This window comes from Taeniopygia guttata, chromosome 1A (assembly GCF_048771995.1).
Source record: "Taeniopygia guttata chromosome 1A, bTaeGut7.mat, whole genome shotgun sequence".
Lineage (NCBI taxonomy): Eukaryota > Metazoa > Chordata > Aves > Passeriformes > Estrildidae > Taeniopygia > Taeniopygia guttata.
Window position 1 is genome coordinate 23,801,422 of NC_133025.1, and position 18,371 is coordinate 23,819,792.

The window sequence follows — 18,371 nt, forward strand, 5'->3', positions numbered from 1 at the left end:
ATTAATTAACAAGACTTCCTGATCTCAGTTAATTTTCAATAAAAACTAGGTGAATGCAAAGTAGTCTGATATTGTTTGTGACAAAAGGTATGTCCTTGACCTTGCATAACCCTAAAACTCCAAAAGAAAGTAAGTAATGCTTATAAAGACTAAAGTGAATCTGCACAATGAATATGAAGCTAAGCATATGATGATCTGACTGCTTCTGCATAAAACTCTGTTTTCTTTAAGCAAGGTCAAAAGTTGCCAAAGAACAGAAAGAATGTTTTGCATGAGGTTGGGAACAAAAGAGATCAACTCTGAAAATGTAATAAGGAAAATACAACAAAACACAAAACAATCTCTGAAACCCCAAACTCTTAGTATCTAGTGTTTTCTGTTTTCTAAGTGTCCCCCTAATGGAAGATCTCAAACCACTTGTTTCTTAACCACCAAATCTCAGGTTTTAAACCAAAACTATTTAAAATTTGGGGTGAAAATGCATTTTTTATTTTAAATACTTTCTATCATGACTACTCCTAGCAATTTTTTTGTCCCAGTAGTATCACTACCACTAATACAAAGGTAACACTTTCTATAAGATACTACTCTTTCTATACCAAGAGATTTTCTAACTTTTTTTGCATAAAGAATTAAGGAAAAAAGGTCCAATCAATACATGTAGAAACTACTCAGTTATGAGCAAAGAGCTACAGTCTGACTTTAACACATGTTAAACCTGCTTCTCCCACCCAAACAGGATAGATTATGAAGCAATAAAACCTTGCCAATATGTTTATGCACCTATAGCTGATAACAGTTTGTACAATATTAAATAGTAATATATTTATCAGCAAGATTTCCTGAACAATCATAGTTAATATTTTAACATCACTTGTGCTAATATGATCTTCAACTTATTACATTATATTCAGATTGGTACTTCACACATAAATGCACTGCAGACTCTCATAAAAGTCACTTCACTGAAACATGTACTGTGTTGTACTTGATAACAACTATTTAATTATCACTGAAAAAAGCAATCTCTCTCCCTACATCTCTTTTCCATTTCTTTGCTCTAGTTAATATTCATCATGAACATCTCCTTAACTTCATATATTTTATTATTATCACTTTGGTTACAGTCACCTGACCAAAAGCTGGTACAGTATAATGCATCATGCATGACAAACATGATTAAAACAACATTCAATTGACTTAAAGACTGTGATTTAAAAGGTGAGCACAGGCCTCTGGATGGTTAATTACATATTTAATGAGCAAGAACCGCATCTGAATAGGTAGGAATCAGAAATGTATTTGCTTTATCTTATTTGGTTTTTTTCTTCACACCTTCAACACCCTAGGTTCTAGGATGATAAATTTATAGAAGTTTGTAAATAAATAAAATTAAATAGAGCAAGTGGCCCCCTCAAGCTACTAAATTAAGATACAGAATTATTTCCTACAGATTCTGTCTTATACTTGACAGGAGCACTGACTGAAGCATCATTTATGTACACATTACTGTGTACATCATGTACACCCCTGTCATGCATACTCTGATTCTAACAGTATTTGGCAGCAAACAAGGCTTTTTTTCCCACTGCAGCACCATTGGAGAAAACATATAAAATCATTATGTTTACCTGGATGTTGGTAAAACTTTAGGAACAGGTTATATTTGGATTATTCCCTGCTATTTTATCTGGCTAACATGCACCAAAGGGGGAGAGACAGGCAACAGTGACTCATACAGAGTCCCATTAAGAAACTTCAAAAATGTGCAGACCAACCTGCTGAAAGCTATCCCAAAAGCATTTAAAAGTGAGCTAAAAGCCCTCAGTTTTTCAGGCAGAGACCTCACGACAATGTTATAGTTTTACACCATGCACTCTCACTTCAGTCATCATGTTCACATCTTACACAAGATTTCCTCTCACCCTTCCTTGCCATGCAAGAGACCCTCCAGTAACAAAAGAGGGAACCAGTACTCTGGCAAAAGCAGTGCTGTGTGGGCCAATGCCAAAGAGATTATTTGCTCCTTCCAGTTCACAGTGTCATTTCTAGCGATGTCACATAAGACTTATTCATCTTCCATATTGTCTTACAAAGTACATTGTGCCCAGGCACTAGTATTGGCTCCTTCGCTTTTTATTTGAAGGTTTTAGAAAGAAAAGTCACTAGGGAGTTTGCTTGTAAGAGAACATTTTCAAAGCTTGCAAGGAACTGTTTACAGTAAGATCATATATTATACTTGCACATTGAGCAAGTGCTAAACACTCAAAGAGCCAAACAGGAGGAATCCTTGTTCTGAGAGCATTTCCCCTTGCTCCCTACCACCCCACAGTGTCCTCAAAGTTTACATGAAATAAGATATTAACTAGTTGAGCAACTACCAAAGGTTGCTCAAATTATGTCATAAATTCATCTGTTCGGGTCCAGCAAAGGTTTATGACACCTGACAGAGCCCATTCCTGGTGCTAAAACCCCAGCAACAACAACAAAAAAGAGTGATCTCATCAAGAGCGAGACTCCCGCCGCTCTCCCCGCAGACCACTCCAGAGCTAATGGGCGCCCAGTGCTCGGTTCCCCTCTCGCCGGAGTGGCCGGGCGGGGGGCGCGGAGCCCCGCTGAGCTCCCCCGCCGCTGCCCAGCCCGGCCCGCTGCCCCCGCCCGCACGCGTCCCGCCACACCGGGGTTCCCACCTGAAGAAAAGTTTGGAGAAGATGTTCGCCTTCTCCAGGGGAGACCTCTGCATGGTGAGGTGAGGTGCGGCGAGATGCGGTGAGCGGGGAACCGGAGGCAGCCGCTAATCGCTGACGCCTCGCTCGCCCACTCCGCTCCTGCGGCTCTCCCACCTTATCCGCCCGGCCGCTCTGATGTCACCGTCCGCCTCCTGCCCCGGCCCCTCTCCCCGCCTCTGCTTTGCCCCGGTTCAAAGGCGGGCGGGCTGGGGCTCCAGCCCGTGCGCTGCCGCCGCCGCCGCTCCTCCCCCGCCTCCCCGCCGCGCCCGGCACCGCGCACCGGGCGCGCCCCGCCGCTCCCCCCGGACCCTCTCCTCCCCGGCTCCCCGACGGCTCTAGCCCAGCCCCTCACCTCCACCTGCCGACTCAGCTTCCCGAACCACCCACCCCGGGTCCTCAGCCTCTCCCCGGCACTAAACCCCTCTTCTGACCAAGTGCCGAGGTGGGGGAGCCGCCCCTCCAGATGGGCCTTCTGCCCTGTGTCCAGGGCGGCGGGGACAGCGCAGCGAGGACAGCCCCGTCGGAGCGTGGACACCCCCTCGCCCTGCCGAGCGCGCAGCTGCTCACCCAGAGCCCGCCCCAGTGCACAGGGCGCCTGCTTGCAGCCCACCGGGACCCGCGGGAGCCCAGGCCGGCGCTTGGCCTTGGTGGGTACCCGCGGCCAGAAGCCCCGTCCAGCGCCCCACGGCTCTGCGCGGCCCCGGGGGCGAGCGCACCGGCACACGGGCTTAAGGCGGAGGGCGAGCGGTCAGCCCAGGACAGGCATACCCACTTCAAAATACACTTGCTTCAGTTTTTCAAGTTCTTTGTCAGGCCCGCACCTGGACCGAGACGAATGGGAACTGAAGCTGTATCTTTAGTAAGTTTAGCTCAAACACCCAGATCTAACACTAAGGCTACTTCTGAAGCTTTATATGTGTGACATACAAACAAAATCACTGCTTTAATGGCGCACAGCAGAAATCATATTTGAGAGAGACAAAGATGACAAGAAGCAAGAAAAGAGAACATGTTGATTTAATTCTGTACAGGATTTTATTTTATTTTCTGCTTTATTTTGATATTTATACACTCCAATGCCCTTTCATTTCTGTAACTTAAAAAAAAAGACGAATGGAAAAGACCATGCTTTGTGAATCGAGCAGACTCTGCCCTCTAAACTGGCTCTGTAGAGAAGCGAACGTACTTTTCTACGGACTTATAGTTTGCGCTACAATTTAACTAGCTGTTACTTTTTGCAAACTTTGCAGATACCTTTTATTTCAACGTTTCTCGCTACACGCCGCCGTGCTTTCACAAAGAATTTCTCTTAGCCTAATTCTTTTCTTAGATTGCCGAGCCAACAAGTGCCCTCTTACGCTGTCACCGCACCGGGCTCCTTTGTGTCTCAGACCTCGAATCCTTCCCTATTCTGCTTTATTAATGACAAAACCAGTAAGAAACGCGGGCAGGCAGGACTCCAGGAAACTGTCCGCATTTTATCATGTCCTCAGACAATATGTACAGGCAGGGCTAAACCCGCCCAGACTTCAGGACAGCAGCGCGGAGCCCTTCGGCATCCTGCCACCTAGTGGAGCCGGGCCCGGGCCGCCAGCCCATCCCGCACCGCACCGCACCGCACCGCACCGCACCGCACCGCACCGCACCGCACCGCAATGCACCCCTACTGCACTGGGCACTGCACCGCGCACTGCAATGCACCCCTACTGCACTGGGCACCGCACCGCACTGCATCCCTACTGCAGTGGGCACTGCACTGCAATGCACCCCTACTGCACTGGGCACTGCACCGCGCACTGCAATGCACCCCTACTGCACTGGGCACTGCACTGCACACTGCAATGCACCCCTACTGCACTGGGCACTGCACCGCGCACTGCAATGCACCCCTACTGCACTGGGCACTGCACCGCGCACTGCAATGCACCCCTACTGCACTGGGCATCTGGAAGGCAGCTCCCGTCGCTCCCTGATGCGGCAGTGACAGCCCACAGCCCCTGCAGAGGTCAGGGAGCGTAAGTAGGAATGCGAACCAGGATTCATATCCCCCGCTGCAGGAGCCGGGACAAGGCTGGGATCCCATATGCTCCATCGGCCTCTGAGAGAAGTTCTTTGGGTAGGCCCTGACAAGCAGCTCACCTAGATCTACCACTTTTTTTCACTTCATTAAAAAATGGTAAAACGTTAATTTAAAGACAGAATCAGATAATCAACTGCGTCGGAAAAGACCTTTGAGATCAACAAGTCAGAGTGGAAACCTATTCTTCGAAACAGTACACACTAGCCTGCTACAGGCTCTTTCCCTTCCCAGCCTTCGGATCTCTGGTACAAGTGAATAAAGCAGAAACTGAGCAGGGGATTAGACCTTTTTTTTTTTTTTTTTTTTTAAATTTACATTAGAAAGTGAGGTATGTTAGCAATTTGAAACAATTAGTGGATCAGGTCCAAACTACTTAAAATGTCAACTGGTAATGAAGTATTCTTCATAACAGTATCTCCCTGTGGCTATTACCATAACAGCTGATTTGCACACAGGTAGCAAATTTGGGACTAACAAAGACATCCCATCAATCATCGTTGATTATGTAATTTTTCTTACATGAAAAATTCCACGAACTTTCCCTAATTTTGAACACTTCTTCTCTAAACTTAGAATATTTCTTTGCCTACTTTCTTAAGTACCAGCTATGGTTCATCAAAACCCATGGAGTAATGACTTCCCTGCTCTGTGATCCAATAGTTTTGCAAATTAATCAGATGCTTTCACATTCACACATCTCGCAGGCAAAAACTCATAAACTCTTGGTTTTGTTTTACATATTTATTGTCATTTTTCTCTCATGTACCCACAAAGTTTCCACTGGTACGTTTCCTTGCTTATTTCAGTCCTAACCTTCCCAGGGATCTTGAACATACTCAACTGACATGAACATAAAACTTGTCATTAGCATTACTGTGAGCAGGAATAAAATGTAACATTTCTGTTCTTCTCTAGGGACTGAAATATCTCCAACTTAGGTATTATTTATGCATTTAATTTACATGAACTTCTTTTACAGAGATGCAACTTGATACACTGAGACAACAGCTACTTTATCCTTTAGATGTAGCCACAACTACCATCTATCGGACTTTACTCAGAAGGAAACACAGTGAGGCTGAGTTCGACAGCCAGGCAAGAGAACAGGAGGATGAGAAAAGCTGGTTCCCTGTCCCATCACAGGGATGAGTGTGTGAGTAGAGCTGGTTCCTTGGCTCCCACACTCATGCAGGGGCAACTCAGCCAGGACAGAATCAACAGGTCATGGGCAGTCTGAAGTCACACACGTGGGAAACAGACTGGCAGGTTAGATGCTTCCATGTTTATGGCATCTTAAAGTGATTTCTACCCTGGGGGCTGTACCTTGACCTCTCTCCTGCTCCAAAGCTCCAGACTGCATGTAAGGCTTCTGATCTAGCTGAGAACCCCACCAGAGTGGTGCATTTTCACTGGGATCTGAACGTAGGAGGAAGAAAACTCAGTGCTTTGCCATGGTGAGTAAGGGTATAAACCCATGGCAAGGGGCAAGGCAGAGAAAGGCATGGCATGGATTTGCTTTACATGCCATGAAGTCACCAAAGGAGTTTTGCATTCCCTTCCCTAGGTACAGTAATACATTGGGGGTTGATTGGTGGTGATTGTTCAAAGATTGGACTTTATAGATCTTGATGGTCTTTTGAAACCATAATGATTCTATGATTCTAAAAAACTAATTATATTTGTATTTTTGATTAATGGCACTGGACAAAGGGGTAGAAACTTTTAGTAGAAAGTATGATCATATTAAATACAGACTCATCAAAAAATGAAGCTAAAGAGCTGTCAAAACTAACACTTTAAGTCACTGTTTTTCTGTTGTTGCTTAAAATGAAAAAGTTCTTTGTTCAGTCTCTCAATTCTAATCTTCTGGGAAAAAAAGTGCTGCACTGACCTATCAATCACATTTCTAACCAAACTTTCATTTTTTTTCTGAATATTTTAATTAACTGGAAACTACTTTTTCTTGTAATTAATAATTTTGTTTTGCAATGTCTCATTCAACCCCAAAGAAGTCTGGTCTTTTTTATATTTATTTTTTATAACAAAAGCAGAGAACTTTATCCACAAATCTAACACTGGTCTTTCTCTCAAGCTTCCCTGTACACTCATTTGGACCTGGGTTCCCTTCATCATTCCAAGAAATTTCAACAATGTTGGGAAGCCTTACTTCAAATAATTTTAAGATAATGACCTTAACATATGGGTCAGGTATAGGCCCTCATATCTCTTACAAGCTGGGAAAGTAGTCTGGCCACTTTTCCATAGGGTAGGGCTTTACTACCCTACAATTGTCAGTTACAAAAAATTGATTATTCTGTCTTGCACACATTAATAAACTACTCAAAACAGTAAGGCAGCAACAATGAAAGAACTCTGTCAACTACAGTTTTAAGTAAATGTATAATTTATTATTCAGGACAAGCATTCTGCCTGATGACTTATCTACACCTAGTTGCTGAAATCCTCACAGCATTCCCTAGTTCTGGACAAATTAGCAACATCTTACTTTACATACTGTTTGTCAATTTGGGCTTATACCACTATGAATTCCAAAGAACTTCTCTATTCCCAGGAAATAGATCTACAATTGAATCTTAACCAAGATAAAACTATAGGAGCATTCACTTAAGAAGTAAACTATTCTCAGATATTTACCAGACAAATATTTTTTGAGTCCACATTCATAATACTTATAGAATATAGATGGACATGCAGAAAATGCCAGACTGACAGCTGTTGGATCCATTTCCACAAGCAAAAACTGCATTCCAGTACCTTATCTTAATACTAATGCTAAAATTGATTCAGTCAATGCTTCAAGTATTAGCAGATTAACTTTCTTAATCTGTGCACACTGGATGCTTTTGGCAAGCAGAGTTATGTGTGCTTCATCAGTATCTATGTTACTTCAATGCATGGTCCCAAAAAATATGGAAAACAGTTTAATATTTCAGAGAAACTAGAGACCTTTTATGAGGCATGTGCTTCTATGGCACAATATATGCAGCTGGAAGGTGAAGTACCATGAAAGTATCAGACCTTTCATTCTGGACAGTACCATGAAAGTATCAGACCTTTCATTCTGGACAGGTAAAATGGGCAGATCCCATTTTGATAAGATCTTACATGGAAATAACAAGAGGGAAAACAGTGAAGAGTACATCACAGATTTGATGAAGGACTAGGTGCTTTGATTTGATGGAGGAATGCTGGTGTTCAGTATGATGCAACTCATACTTCTTCAAAGCACTTGAAATTTCACACAATTTTCAACAAAAATTGGAACATCATACTACATGGAGCCATCATATAAAAGCCAGATATGTTCATGTGCTGTCATTTGGTCTGTGGAGTTAATAACTAGTATGAGAATACCTTTTTAAACTGGAAGGTATTTTTAAGCCTTTTGAAATTGTAGACACACAATAAGGGAAATGTAAATGTATTATTTCATTCAGAAGCACATGACTCTGTGACAACCTATTTCTATTTATCTGTTAACTGATGCATCAAAACAAGTATAAACTTTTAGACCTACTGAAATGTCATTTTGATCTGCCTTTCTGCATGATCTATCAAAGTACTGACTGAAATCTTGCTGACTAGGTTTATGTCAAATAAAGTCCTGAAGGATCTAGAATCTGAACAGAGGAAGTTCAGACTTTGGCCTTTAATATGTAATAAAATTATACCACTCATTTTTCTACAAGATTTCTTAAAATGGTGAAAACATTCTGTTAGTAACTCTCATAATATCAAGATTTGTGGTGGGTTTAACAGTTTGTTCACAGCTTAATCAGAAGCAATAATTGTCCTGGCAGATAAGGCATCTGGATTAAAATGTAAAAATTTTAAAAAGAGAGAAATTTTGAAAAATATTGAAGCTAAATGGAAAAAACAACAGGTACCAAATGTAGGGTATATTTTTTTCACTTTACACTTTATAAATATATTTGGTTATTTGGAAGTTGCAGTAGAAAATAGTTTTCTGAAAACTTCAGGGTTTCTTTTCTTTCAGTCTAGAAGTCGTGAGGGGAGTTAAGAGCCTGAAAATCCAAGTCAGACAAGCTTGCAAGGTGTATGTTTCCAAAGATAGATTAAACTTCTTCCTCTTCATATTGTCATGTAATAATCCCAGAACAATGGTATTATTGAAGTTAAAAGGGCAAAAATACAAGACTGATACCTTCTGTGACTCAATAAAAGACACGCCAGCAATCTTAAACAGTTGAGCAACAAAGATTATTGAACTACCTAGAGCATAACAAAAAGTGCTTAATTATTTACAACTGCTTAAAAGAGAAAGAGCTCGAGTTGCTCTCAGAGCCCTGAGACTAGAATCATCTTTACTGGAATGTTACTGCAAAGATCATGCAGTATAAACTCTGCCATGTGAATCCATGCAGCACGATGAATCCTTAACCCATTTATTTTTGAAAGTATGCTTCGTTTGGTGTATACTATTGTTGCCTAAAACAACTCTTTGTGAGTCCAAATATTTTCTGAACTAAATGGGAAAAGTTGGAAGCAAATCACCATTACTCCACTTACAAAATAACTGTAAGACTTGGAGTTTTTTCTAGTCTTGAAATAGTCTAAAATTTCCTCTACAATTGCTTCTTCAATAAGGATGTTGCCTTAATATCCAAAAAATAAAATAAAATAAAATAAAATAAAATAAAATAAAATAAAATAAAATAAAATAAAATAAAATAAAATAAAATAAAATAAAATAAAATAAAATAAAATAAAATAAAATAAAATGTGGGATAATTACTCCCCCTAAATGTATCCAAGAATTTTGAGATCATTTTGTGGGTAAAAGGGCAGACAGGGCTCCACATGAAGACAAAGGGTGGGGCAGCATACAATCCCCTGTTTTCTGTGCACTTCTCTCAGCCTCCTCGGCCCACGTCCAGACCATTTTCAGAGGCCACACTGAGATCCAGGTGGATCTCTTATAGGTTAAAGCCCTGCGTTTAGTCCAGCTTCAGAAAACCAATAATGTTATCAATTACAAAAGAACAAGGATTGGGTCACTGACTGACACTTTCACAAAGAGTTGTCTCCCAGCCAAAATGAGAAATTATGTCTTTCCTTTTTCTTTTTTTTTTTTTTTTTCCTTAATGGCAGAGGTCAGCAGAATATCATGAGTTACTGAGTTTAATCAACAACTTTTCACAGCGGACACAATGAAAAATTTATATGAGGTTAAAAGTTTCTCTTAATGAGATCTTGAAGTTACTTGTGCTAAACAAAACAGGTATCACTGTATTTTGAATAGTTGAGAATTTTGAGGCTAAAAGCAAGACTTCTTGAAATTGTGTAGATTTATGTCAAGCTGTGATTTGCACAAGGGACAGCAGGAGAAACCCACCATTATACAGCTATGGATAAAACTGCCTTTTCCCCCTCCTTATCTACAAAGTACACTATGAGTTTTCTGCAGGCAAACAGTTCGTATTACAGGATAAGAATCATGTTAGACAGTCACAGCACAGTGTTAGTGACAAAACAGGCATCAGTCTTGAAGCTGTCCACAGAACAAATTGATAAAACTCATTCCTCCAGTTAAAAAGGCATTCCTGAGATGTAATAAATTAGCTTTTAAGATGACATTTTTTAATAAAAGTTGCTAAACTGCTAGATCATAAAGTTTGATCGTCAACACCAGCCTGCCACTGTTGCACATAAACCTGCAAATTCAATTCTACACACCCCTTGGTGATGCAGACCAAAAAATACTTCCGAGGGCTGTAGGCAAATTAAGGCTTATTGTAAACTACTGGCTCTCATTGTAAACACTGCAAAAATAAGGGATCAAGGGATATAAGGTATATAAAGCAACTCAGGTCTCTGACTTTTGACTTACTAAAAACCACAAAACTTTACATATTAATGTAATAACATATATAAAGGAATAAAAAGCTGGTCAACCAAAGGCTGAGGCATTTTACAAAGACTTACAAACTCATGATGAAGTTCATTTTTCACTGAGTTCTGCCCATGAACTAGTGCCACTATCTCCCATGTCTGGCAACAGACCTACCTGGATGATAATTCTGCAATGAGTTTTCTGAGTTTGCTCTGTTAAAGCTATTTGACTTGAAAACAGTCAAGCACCAAGTCATGAGCTGCTTTATGGAAATCAAATTGAAATCCTTTATTTGAATTCCTATCTTTCAAATGAGGGACAATGTGGTATTTTGTTTTGCCTGGTTTTGCTTCTCTGTTGTTTTTTTGTTTTGTTTTGTTTGTTTTTTTCTGAAAGGAAAGGTGTTATTTGATAGAAGAAAAGCAAACAAACAAAACCAACCAACAAAACCAAACAAATACACTTGTCAGGTGTCTCAGTTTCTTCCCACAGAAGAATGGGAGAATGGGTAATCTCAAATTTTTTTGGCATGAGAGAGAAATGGTAATAATGGGTTCTGAGAGAAAATAAGAAAAAATGGTCAAATTTAGCAACACTGAGCACTGAAATGATAGACTCAAGTAGTTCTGAAGAGTTATCAGAGAAAGCATTTTCAGATTAGACTCCAGAATCAAAATACTCCTTTAAAAGTTCTGTCTTATTTCCCTACACAGAGGTATCTATTATTAGCTAACTATAATTATGACTATTAAGTTGGTCAGTGTCAGCACAATACTTCTAAAGCGGAGTTTAAAAAGCCAGGTATGCACAAAAACTGTTATAACTTAACAAACTGGATTTATTACTTTAGAAAAGGAAAATATTTGTAGTTTTATTTCTAACTGCGTTTATCACAGAAACTAAAAACAGGAATTTAATACTCTCCCCTGATATAGACATCTCCCTTGCCAGCTAACAAAAACTTAATTTACACTTCCCTGTACCTGTGTGAAAGGAAAAATGCAATCTATTAATGCACACTAACAGGTTATAAATTAGTATAACCATTGAGGGAAAGAACCTTCTGTGGGCCTAATTGTAGACAGCACAATGAAAGTAGAGTGGACAACACAAGGCGTAAGTTATGAGATAGAAACTAATAATTAAAATATTAAATTATATTGTACAGAAATGAAATTATTTCTCATCAAATATCTGTTTCAGTCTCATTCACCTTTTCTCAGAACAATAACATAGAAGTTAGACAACAATGAAAAATTATGTATTTGAAATAATAAAAAGGAAAGACAGACAATATCAAGACTTCTGTTTACACTTTTGCATAATACATAAGTAAAGGGAAATGCTTTTTTATTTGATGCATAGTTAGGCTGTGAAAGTCAATGACCCACAGCTTTGTTAAGCTTGTAAGGAGTCAGGACACAAACAGACATGTACATAGGAAGGGAAATATTTAATGCATCTATAATAATTATTTATTAAAATCTGAAATGCCTTTTTATTAAGACAATCTTTATTTCCGTGGATTCAGGAGGCAACATCTGGTATATGCAGTTTATAATGAAACATTTCCAGTTTATAATGAAACAGCTTTACTTTTTTCACTGTCATACCCTGAACAGGATCCTGGCTAAGGTTGGCAACCACAGTAGCAAGGTCTATCATATATATTTGGCAGCAGGAAATTAAAGAATTTTTAATTGACAAAAATAAAAATAATTTAAATCTGACAGAAACACAATATGGCTTTAGATGCTTCTTTTAGAGCTGAAAAACGAGGAGCAACATTTGAGTATTAGCAAGAAAATGAAACAATATGAACACTTATGTGTCTGTTTGCTGTAAAATAATTCCATTTTGGAAATCAGAAATAAAAGATATTTCTCATTTATTTACTTTATTACCTTGTAAGTTCTTTTCCCTATTATTGCAGTGCTACCTAAGGTCAGCTAAATCAGGATTCTAGTCACTCTCCTCAAACTGCTTTCATTCTGAAGGTAAGATATGATAAATAAGTGAGACAAACTTTTAGATTGTGAAAAAACCTGTAAAAAAGAAGAGCCAGCAGCATGCATATTAAAGGCTTCTCTTTAAGCTCACCCTTTACCCAATCTCAGCTACCTTTCTGCTTGTCTCAGTCAAGCAGACCAAACACACTTTTGAAAGAGCAGGTTCACCCAGTTATACCTGGGTGGGAAGAAGGTGGGCAGGGGTTCATAAGTGGAAAGAAGTCAGAAAGAGAAGTAGACATTTATGATTTTTAGAAAGAAGTAGTTAAACAGAGGTGTGGTGAGATTTCTAAGTCCCTTCCTTAAGAGATGATTAAGAGCACCAATAAAAAAAACCAAAACTATAAAAAAAAAAAAAGTTGAAGGTTGTGTTTCCTGAATTCTAGATGCTAAGCTGAGAGTAGAAACACTGAAAGCTAGAAGAGAACAAGATAATTCATTAAATTTTATTCTTCAAAGACTAAGCTAGGAAAGAAAATAAGAAGAGAATTTTTAAATTGCTACCATGCAGATAGAACCACTGGTATGGCTGACACACCTCATTTTATGTATGTATCAATAAAAAAATATAAAAATAGTAAAAAAAATCCCAAACACCAAAATGGCAAACAAGATATCTGTCTTGAGATATATCACAGGGATTTTGAACAGTGAGCATATGAGGAGGCAGCTTTTTGAAGCAATGGGACCATTCCAGCACCTTATTGTCTAACTATAAATATGCTTATTCTACTACAAATGCCTGGGGAAAAGTTCCCTCTCAAAACACAGGCTAGAACACAAAGTGCCTACACCCAGTCAAGAACATTGTCTGTATCCAATATAGACAATTTGAGGAACAGCAAACACATTCCATTACAAAAAGGCAGAATTTTGAAAAGGAAACACAGAAAGAGTAACCTATCCAGACATAGCTGACCCCCAGCAACAACCTTGTTAACATGAGAATGAAAGATGATCTATAGCACAGTGAAGAATATCCTCTGTATAACAGAGCTCATGAGAAGGGGGTGCTAAAATTTTCTGTGTAGGTATAGCAGTTGTACACACATAAAGACCAACTGATTCCCATTTGGAATTTGGAATACCCCCCACAACATATTAATGAGGAATAAATTAAAACTGGTGTGGACCGGTGCTGTCCCAGCAAGGGAGAAACTACTTGGTGATATTTCCCTGCCTGATCCATGATTTTCAGGTTCTGAGTTTCTATTTAAAAAAATAGTATTTGTTTTCTTCTAGGAGGTTGGTATTTTTTTTAATCATTCAGCTTAACCCAAGCCAGGATCCACACCCATCAGAGGCTTGCAAAATCCAGAATGCTTCAGATATCATTTATCTAAAAAGAGCCCTCAGATCGTACTTTCTGCAATTATATATATATATATATATATATATATATATATATATATACACAAGTGCAGTAAACAGTAGCCCAACAAACCAAGTGGGACATTCCTTAAGTTTCTGAGTTTCTGCTGCAACTCAGTAACAGATGAAGCATGTGATCCTTCTGTCTGATCAATCAAAAACCTCTTTTTTGCCTTTTAATCATCTCTGGATCAATTAGATGTACTACTCCCACATACTATGCTTATGATTAAATTTATTTTCAAACAGTAGTTTCAATGCCATTAACTGAACGCTACATTACCAAATGCCTTTCTTTATACTTAATCCACTGTTCTCATTATACTTCTGTCATTGCTGTTTTGATCATTAACTGTATCACTGGAAGCAGCTTAATAATTACTCATTGCTTCTAGAAGCCTTAGTATAAAATTCTTCCCGATTCCTCAGGTTTTCTGGAAAAAAAATTATTTTTTATGCCATTACCTGTTAGGAATCTTTAACACCATTTCAAAAATAGTTGCAGTTTTTAACGGTCTCTTAAAAGTATTGCAACAAGTACAGCAGTGAATAACTGTTCAATAGAGCAATTCGGTCGTTCATAACACAATCACTACAAGAATGCATCTATAATAAAAAGCAGTCCTTCCCAGAAGTTCTCCCAAATAACAGTGTAATGAATCACATGCTACTGCTGTTTTGCAAAAATTCTCCCCAAATGAAGATCTGTATTTATCATCTTATAACAAAGATGATCAAATTTAACGCTGTTCCTCAAGACCTGCTGGTAATAGATTAGACAGGTTCCTAGGCTGTGAACCTTTTCCTCCATTACTCTAAATTTTAGAGATATCTAGACAAAAAGAATTTGTATAGGAATTAAATCTATGTACCTCTGTGTGAAAAAGGCCACTCAAGCAAGACAAGGCAGAAGACTTCCTTTTGGCAGTATTCAAATAAGCTATGTCAGCAAAAACTACAATCGAGAAAATTTTCCTTAATCCAAAAAGATTGTTTATTGCTTTTTCTCAAGTAAAAATGAAAAATCTGAAATTAGTCAGTGTGGATACTAAAATGAAGCATTCACACTAGAAACCATCTAGGAACTATTACTTCAGAGGATCCTGCCCTTCAAGCATACCATCAATCGTAAATGCCCTGCTCTTATTCACTGCACCACAGATCCTGGGAACAGATGAAAGCAAAATATCTTGGTACAAATTCAGGAAAGTGCCTCTGACATATCTAAAGAGGCATGCAAGAAGTGGAGTTTCAATGACTCACTGTGGGAATATACATTCTCAATACCTACTTGTACGCCCTATGGTCCCTGAACTGCCTGGGGCTCTGGCCAGTTCATTGCCAGTTAATAGCCACAGCACAGAGTGATGTGACTTTCTGCTGTTGACTGTGATACTCTTCTCCACACAGTGACTCACAGCTTTGTAACCTCAAAGGTGTGACAAAACGATCAGCAGTGTCATGGGCAGGTAAAACAAGACTATTTTGCCAGTGCATACAAATAAAGAGGCCAGAATAACAAATAGATGTTGAACAGAAGTTGGATTTACATACCAAAAGTAGAAGCACTGCAAGCAGGAGAAAAAAAATAAATTATTCTAAATTACTTGAAAGCATAGACAGCCTTAACATTGTTTCCAAATGTCATGAAGAAATCCAATTCCATTTTTTTCCAGGCTAATGCTGCTCAAGATAAAATATGCTTAAAAAGTCACATTAACTCCTTAAAAAAAGTAGTTTCTTTCAACAAACACTGCTGTATACAGATTTATTTGTAAATACTCACGCTATGCTGTTTAGGTCATGTGGATGAGACTTAGATGAGGTTTGTCCTGTTTAATGCTTCTGTGAAAACCTGTTTTCCAATCATGTATTCTTTATATAGAACATCAAACACACATATAAAAAATTACAAATCCTAACTTAAACTGATCAAAAAGAGTCCTGAAAAGAGACAAGGCTTATGGAAAAATACAACTTCCCCATACTGGCAACCTAAACTTATACCTAATGTGTAATTTCAAGTGTTACTTTCAGCACTAGCCAATTTTTGCTATAAAGAAATTATTAGCCCAAGAATACAATGAGTTCAATAATGTGCTTTCTTTTGTAATATGTCTTCCCCTATCTCTAAACAGGTATATTGATGGTTTTAGTAGCGTGCTTTTCAATAGAATACATACCTAAGAACATGTGACAGAATAAGATGTATGCAACCATAATATTCCTGTCATCACAATCTATTGAACATTTTCAAAATATTTTTTCAATATTGTATTCCTTTTTGTGCTTGTTCCTGTGAAAGATTCGGTGTATAAAAGCCTTCTCAGTTCAGTAAAACACAGCTTAGTAAAACATTAAAATTCCATTTTTAATGTATTGCTCTCATTTTATTTTAGCCAAAACAAGGCCTAAAGAGGACTGTTGCATTTTTCATGGTATTTTGTTAGTTACTGGTGTTAACAGAGGGTTCAAGGAAAAAGTTAAAAAATGGAGAAAGTCTCAAAAGGTCTTCCAAACAGCCAGTACTACTGAGCTTCAGTTTCCCTTGTCCACTGGCCTCCTCCAGACAAAAAGAACTTTCTCTGCTCTCAGGTTGATAGAAATCATACATTTACTTACCACTGTGATGAGTGTAAAGAGAAACTTACTTTCCTTCCCTACCCTGTCTTTTTTCCCTTTTGAATAAGTCTTGGTGCAAACTTAACTGATATTGTAAATCATTAACACAGCTTGCTTTCTTTCTTGCTGTGATACTTTTAGCTCTTGGTAAAACTAATCAACATCAACTGTAGAGGCAGCAAAATCTCCCATGCAAAGGAGGAAGTGGAATAGTATGCCTTGTTCTTCAGAGCTGGAATGGAATAAGGATGGTTAAAAGTAGGAATAAACAGGAAAACAGGCTAGATAAAAGCAAGGTGAAAGAGCAGTGTATTTGTATCTCTGCATAAGCCTTCTGATTTATTTTTACTATTTGTATATACAGTGTTTGAAAAATACAAACCCTAGTAAGAACTAGAATAGAAGCACTTCTAAAACATGTGTAGTAAATATGTGAACATTGCAAAGAAAAAAATCAAAGAGTAAGCACACTGAATTCCTTTTTATCTTTTTCTCCACAGCATTATGATATAGTCTGTAATTGTGCTGCCGTTTCATCTAAACCTGTCCAACTCATTCCAGGTAACAGAAACCAAGTAAGTCTAACAAAGAGAAAATTAAACCAACCAAGCAAAAAAAAAAGATGCTTGTTAGAACCATTGATTTCCTGAGGACTCTCCTAAATGCAGAATCAGAGGTTAGATATCCTGACACTTAGATGAAATTTCCATGTACCATGAAAAATTTTATTTAAAGCACGCTGTCTTTTGTCTGTTCTTCTAAATCCTGACAATAATAAGAATCCCATCAGTGTCACTCCTGTAAGTTAGTTCTATTATATCATGAATTATTTAAGTAGATATACTAGCAAATTATGAAGCATGTTGGTGGGAATATTTGCCTGTTACAAAACCCTGTTTGCTTGAAATGACCAGTCAGAACTTGCTACCAAAGGACCATGTGGAGATTTTGCAAAACGTTAGCCAAAGGGTTGATTAGAGGTTTGTTACAATTGGCTGATGTGGACAAGGAAACATCGTGGCTCTTTAGTGCAAGCCATATGGTCAATTTTTCCCCCATATACAGCTGGATTTCAGAGATGTTCTGTGATGAGATTGGATGATCTGGTTAAAGAAGCAGGTATTTCAGAAGGGCATAGAAAATAATTATATGAGACAGAGGCAAATTTGTTTATTGCAGAGACTCATGGGCAATTGGGTTTCCAAAACTTTAGTGTAAGTTAAGCTTTGTAGGAAAGCATTATGAGAAAGAAATCTATATCAAACAGCTGTTGACAGCTTATATAGCTGCATTAACAAAGAAGGAGCAGTCTTCAATAACCTGAACCTATAAATTCTGGTATACAGGATGATTAGGACTCGTGGAATTTTCCTGTATCTAAGTAGGTAGGGACTGCTGAGTATTTTACTGCACCAATTAGACAGAATGTGTCTTTTTTCATACACTAGTGCCTGTTGATTTCATGCACTGAAACTAATGAGGTTTTGTAACAAGAGAATTGTTATATCTATGGCAACAGCAACTTGAATGAAGGAGTTATGTCAGTGGTTAGAGACTTAGGAAGGAAAAGTTGCAGATACATATACAGGATCCTATGTACAAACATGATTCTATATGAGCACACAGGAGGCTGAACTATGGTCATTTAAATATTAGGGATTTATTAGAGGGTAGGAACCTTTTAC

The 18,371-nt window shown here is 38.6% G+C and overlaps 1 protein-coding gene across 3 annotated transcripts in view; it reads right to left on the reverse strand.

The window, feature by feature from the left end:
• The window catches only part of CFTR (CF transmembrane conductance regulator), an 87,969-nt gene extending 84,760 nt beyond the window's left edge, over nucleotides 1–3,209 (reverse strand). The window contains exon 1 of one of the 3 annotated variants that reach the window (XM_030257297.4): nucleotides 2,691–2,959. In XM_030257297.4, the coding sequence (XP_030113157.4) occupies nucleotides 2,691–2,743 (53 nt within the window). In that variant the 5' untranslated portion in view covers nucleotides 2,744–2,959. Of the gene's footprint in view, nucleotides 1–2,690; nucleotides 2,960–3,081 lie in introns of those variants that run through there. The other 2 variants (XM_072921614.1, XM_072921613.1) reach the window with 2 other exon arrangements.
• Nucleotides 3,210–18,371: the final 15,162 nt, after the last annotated feature.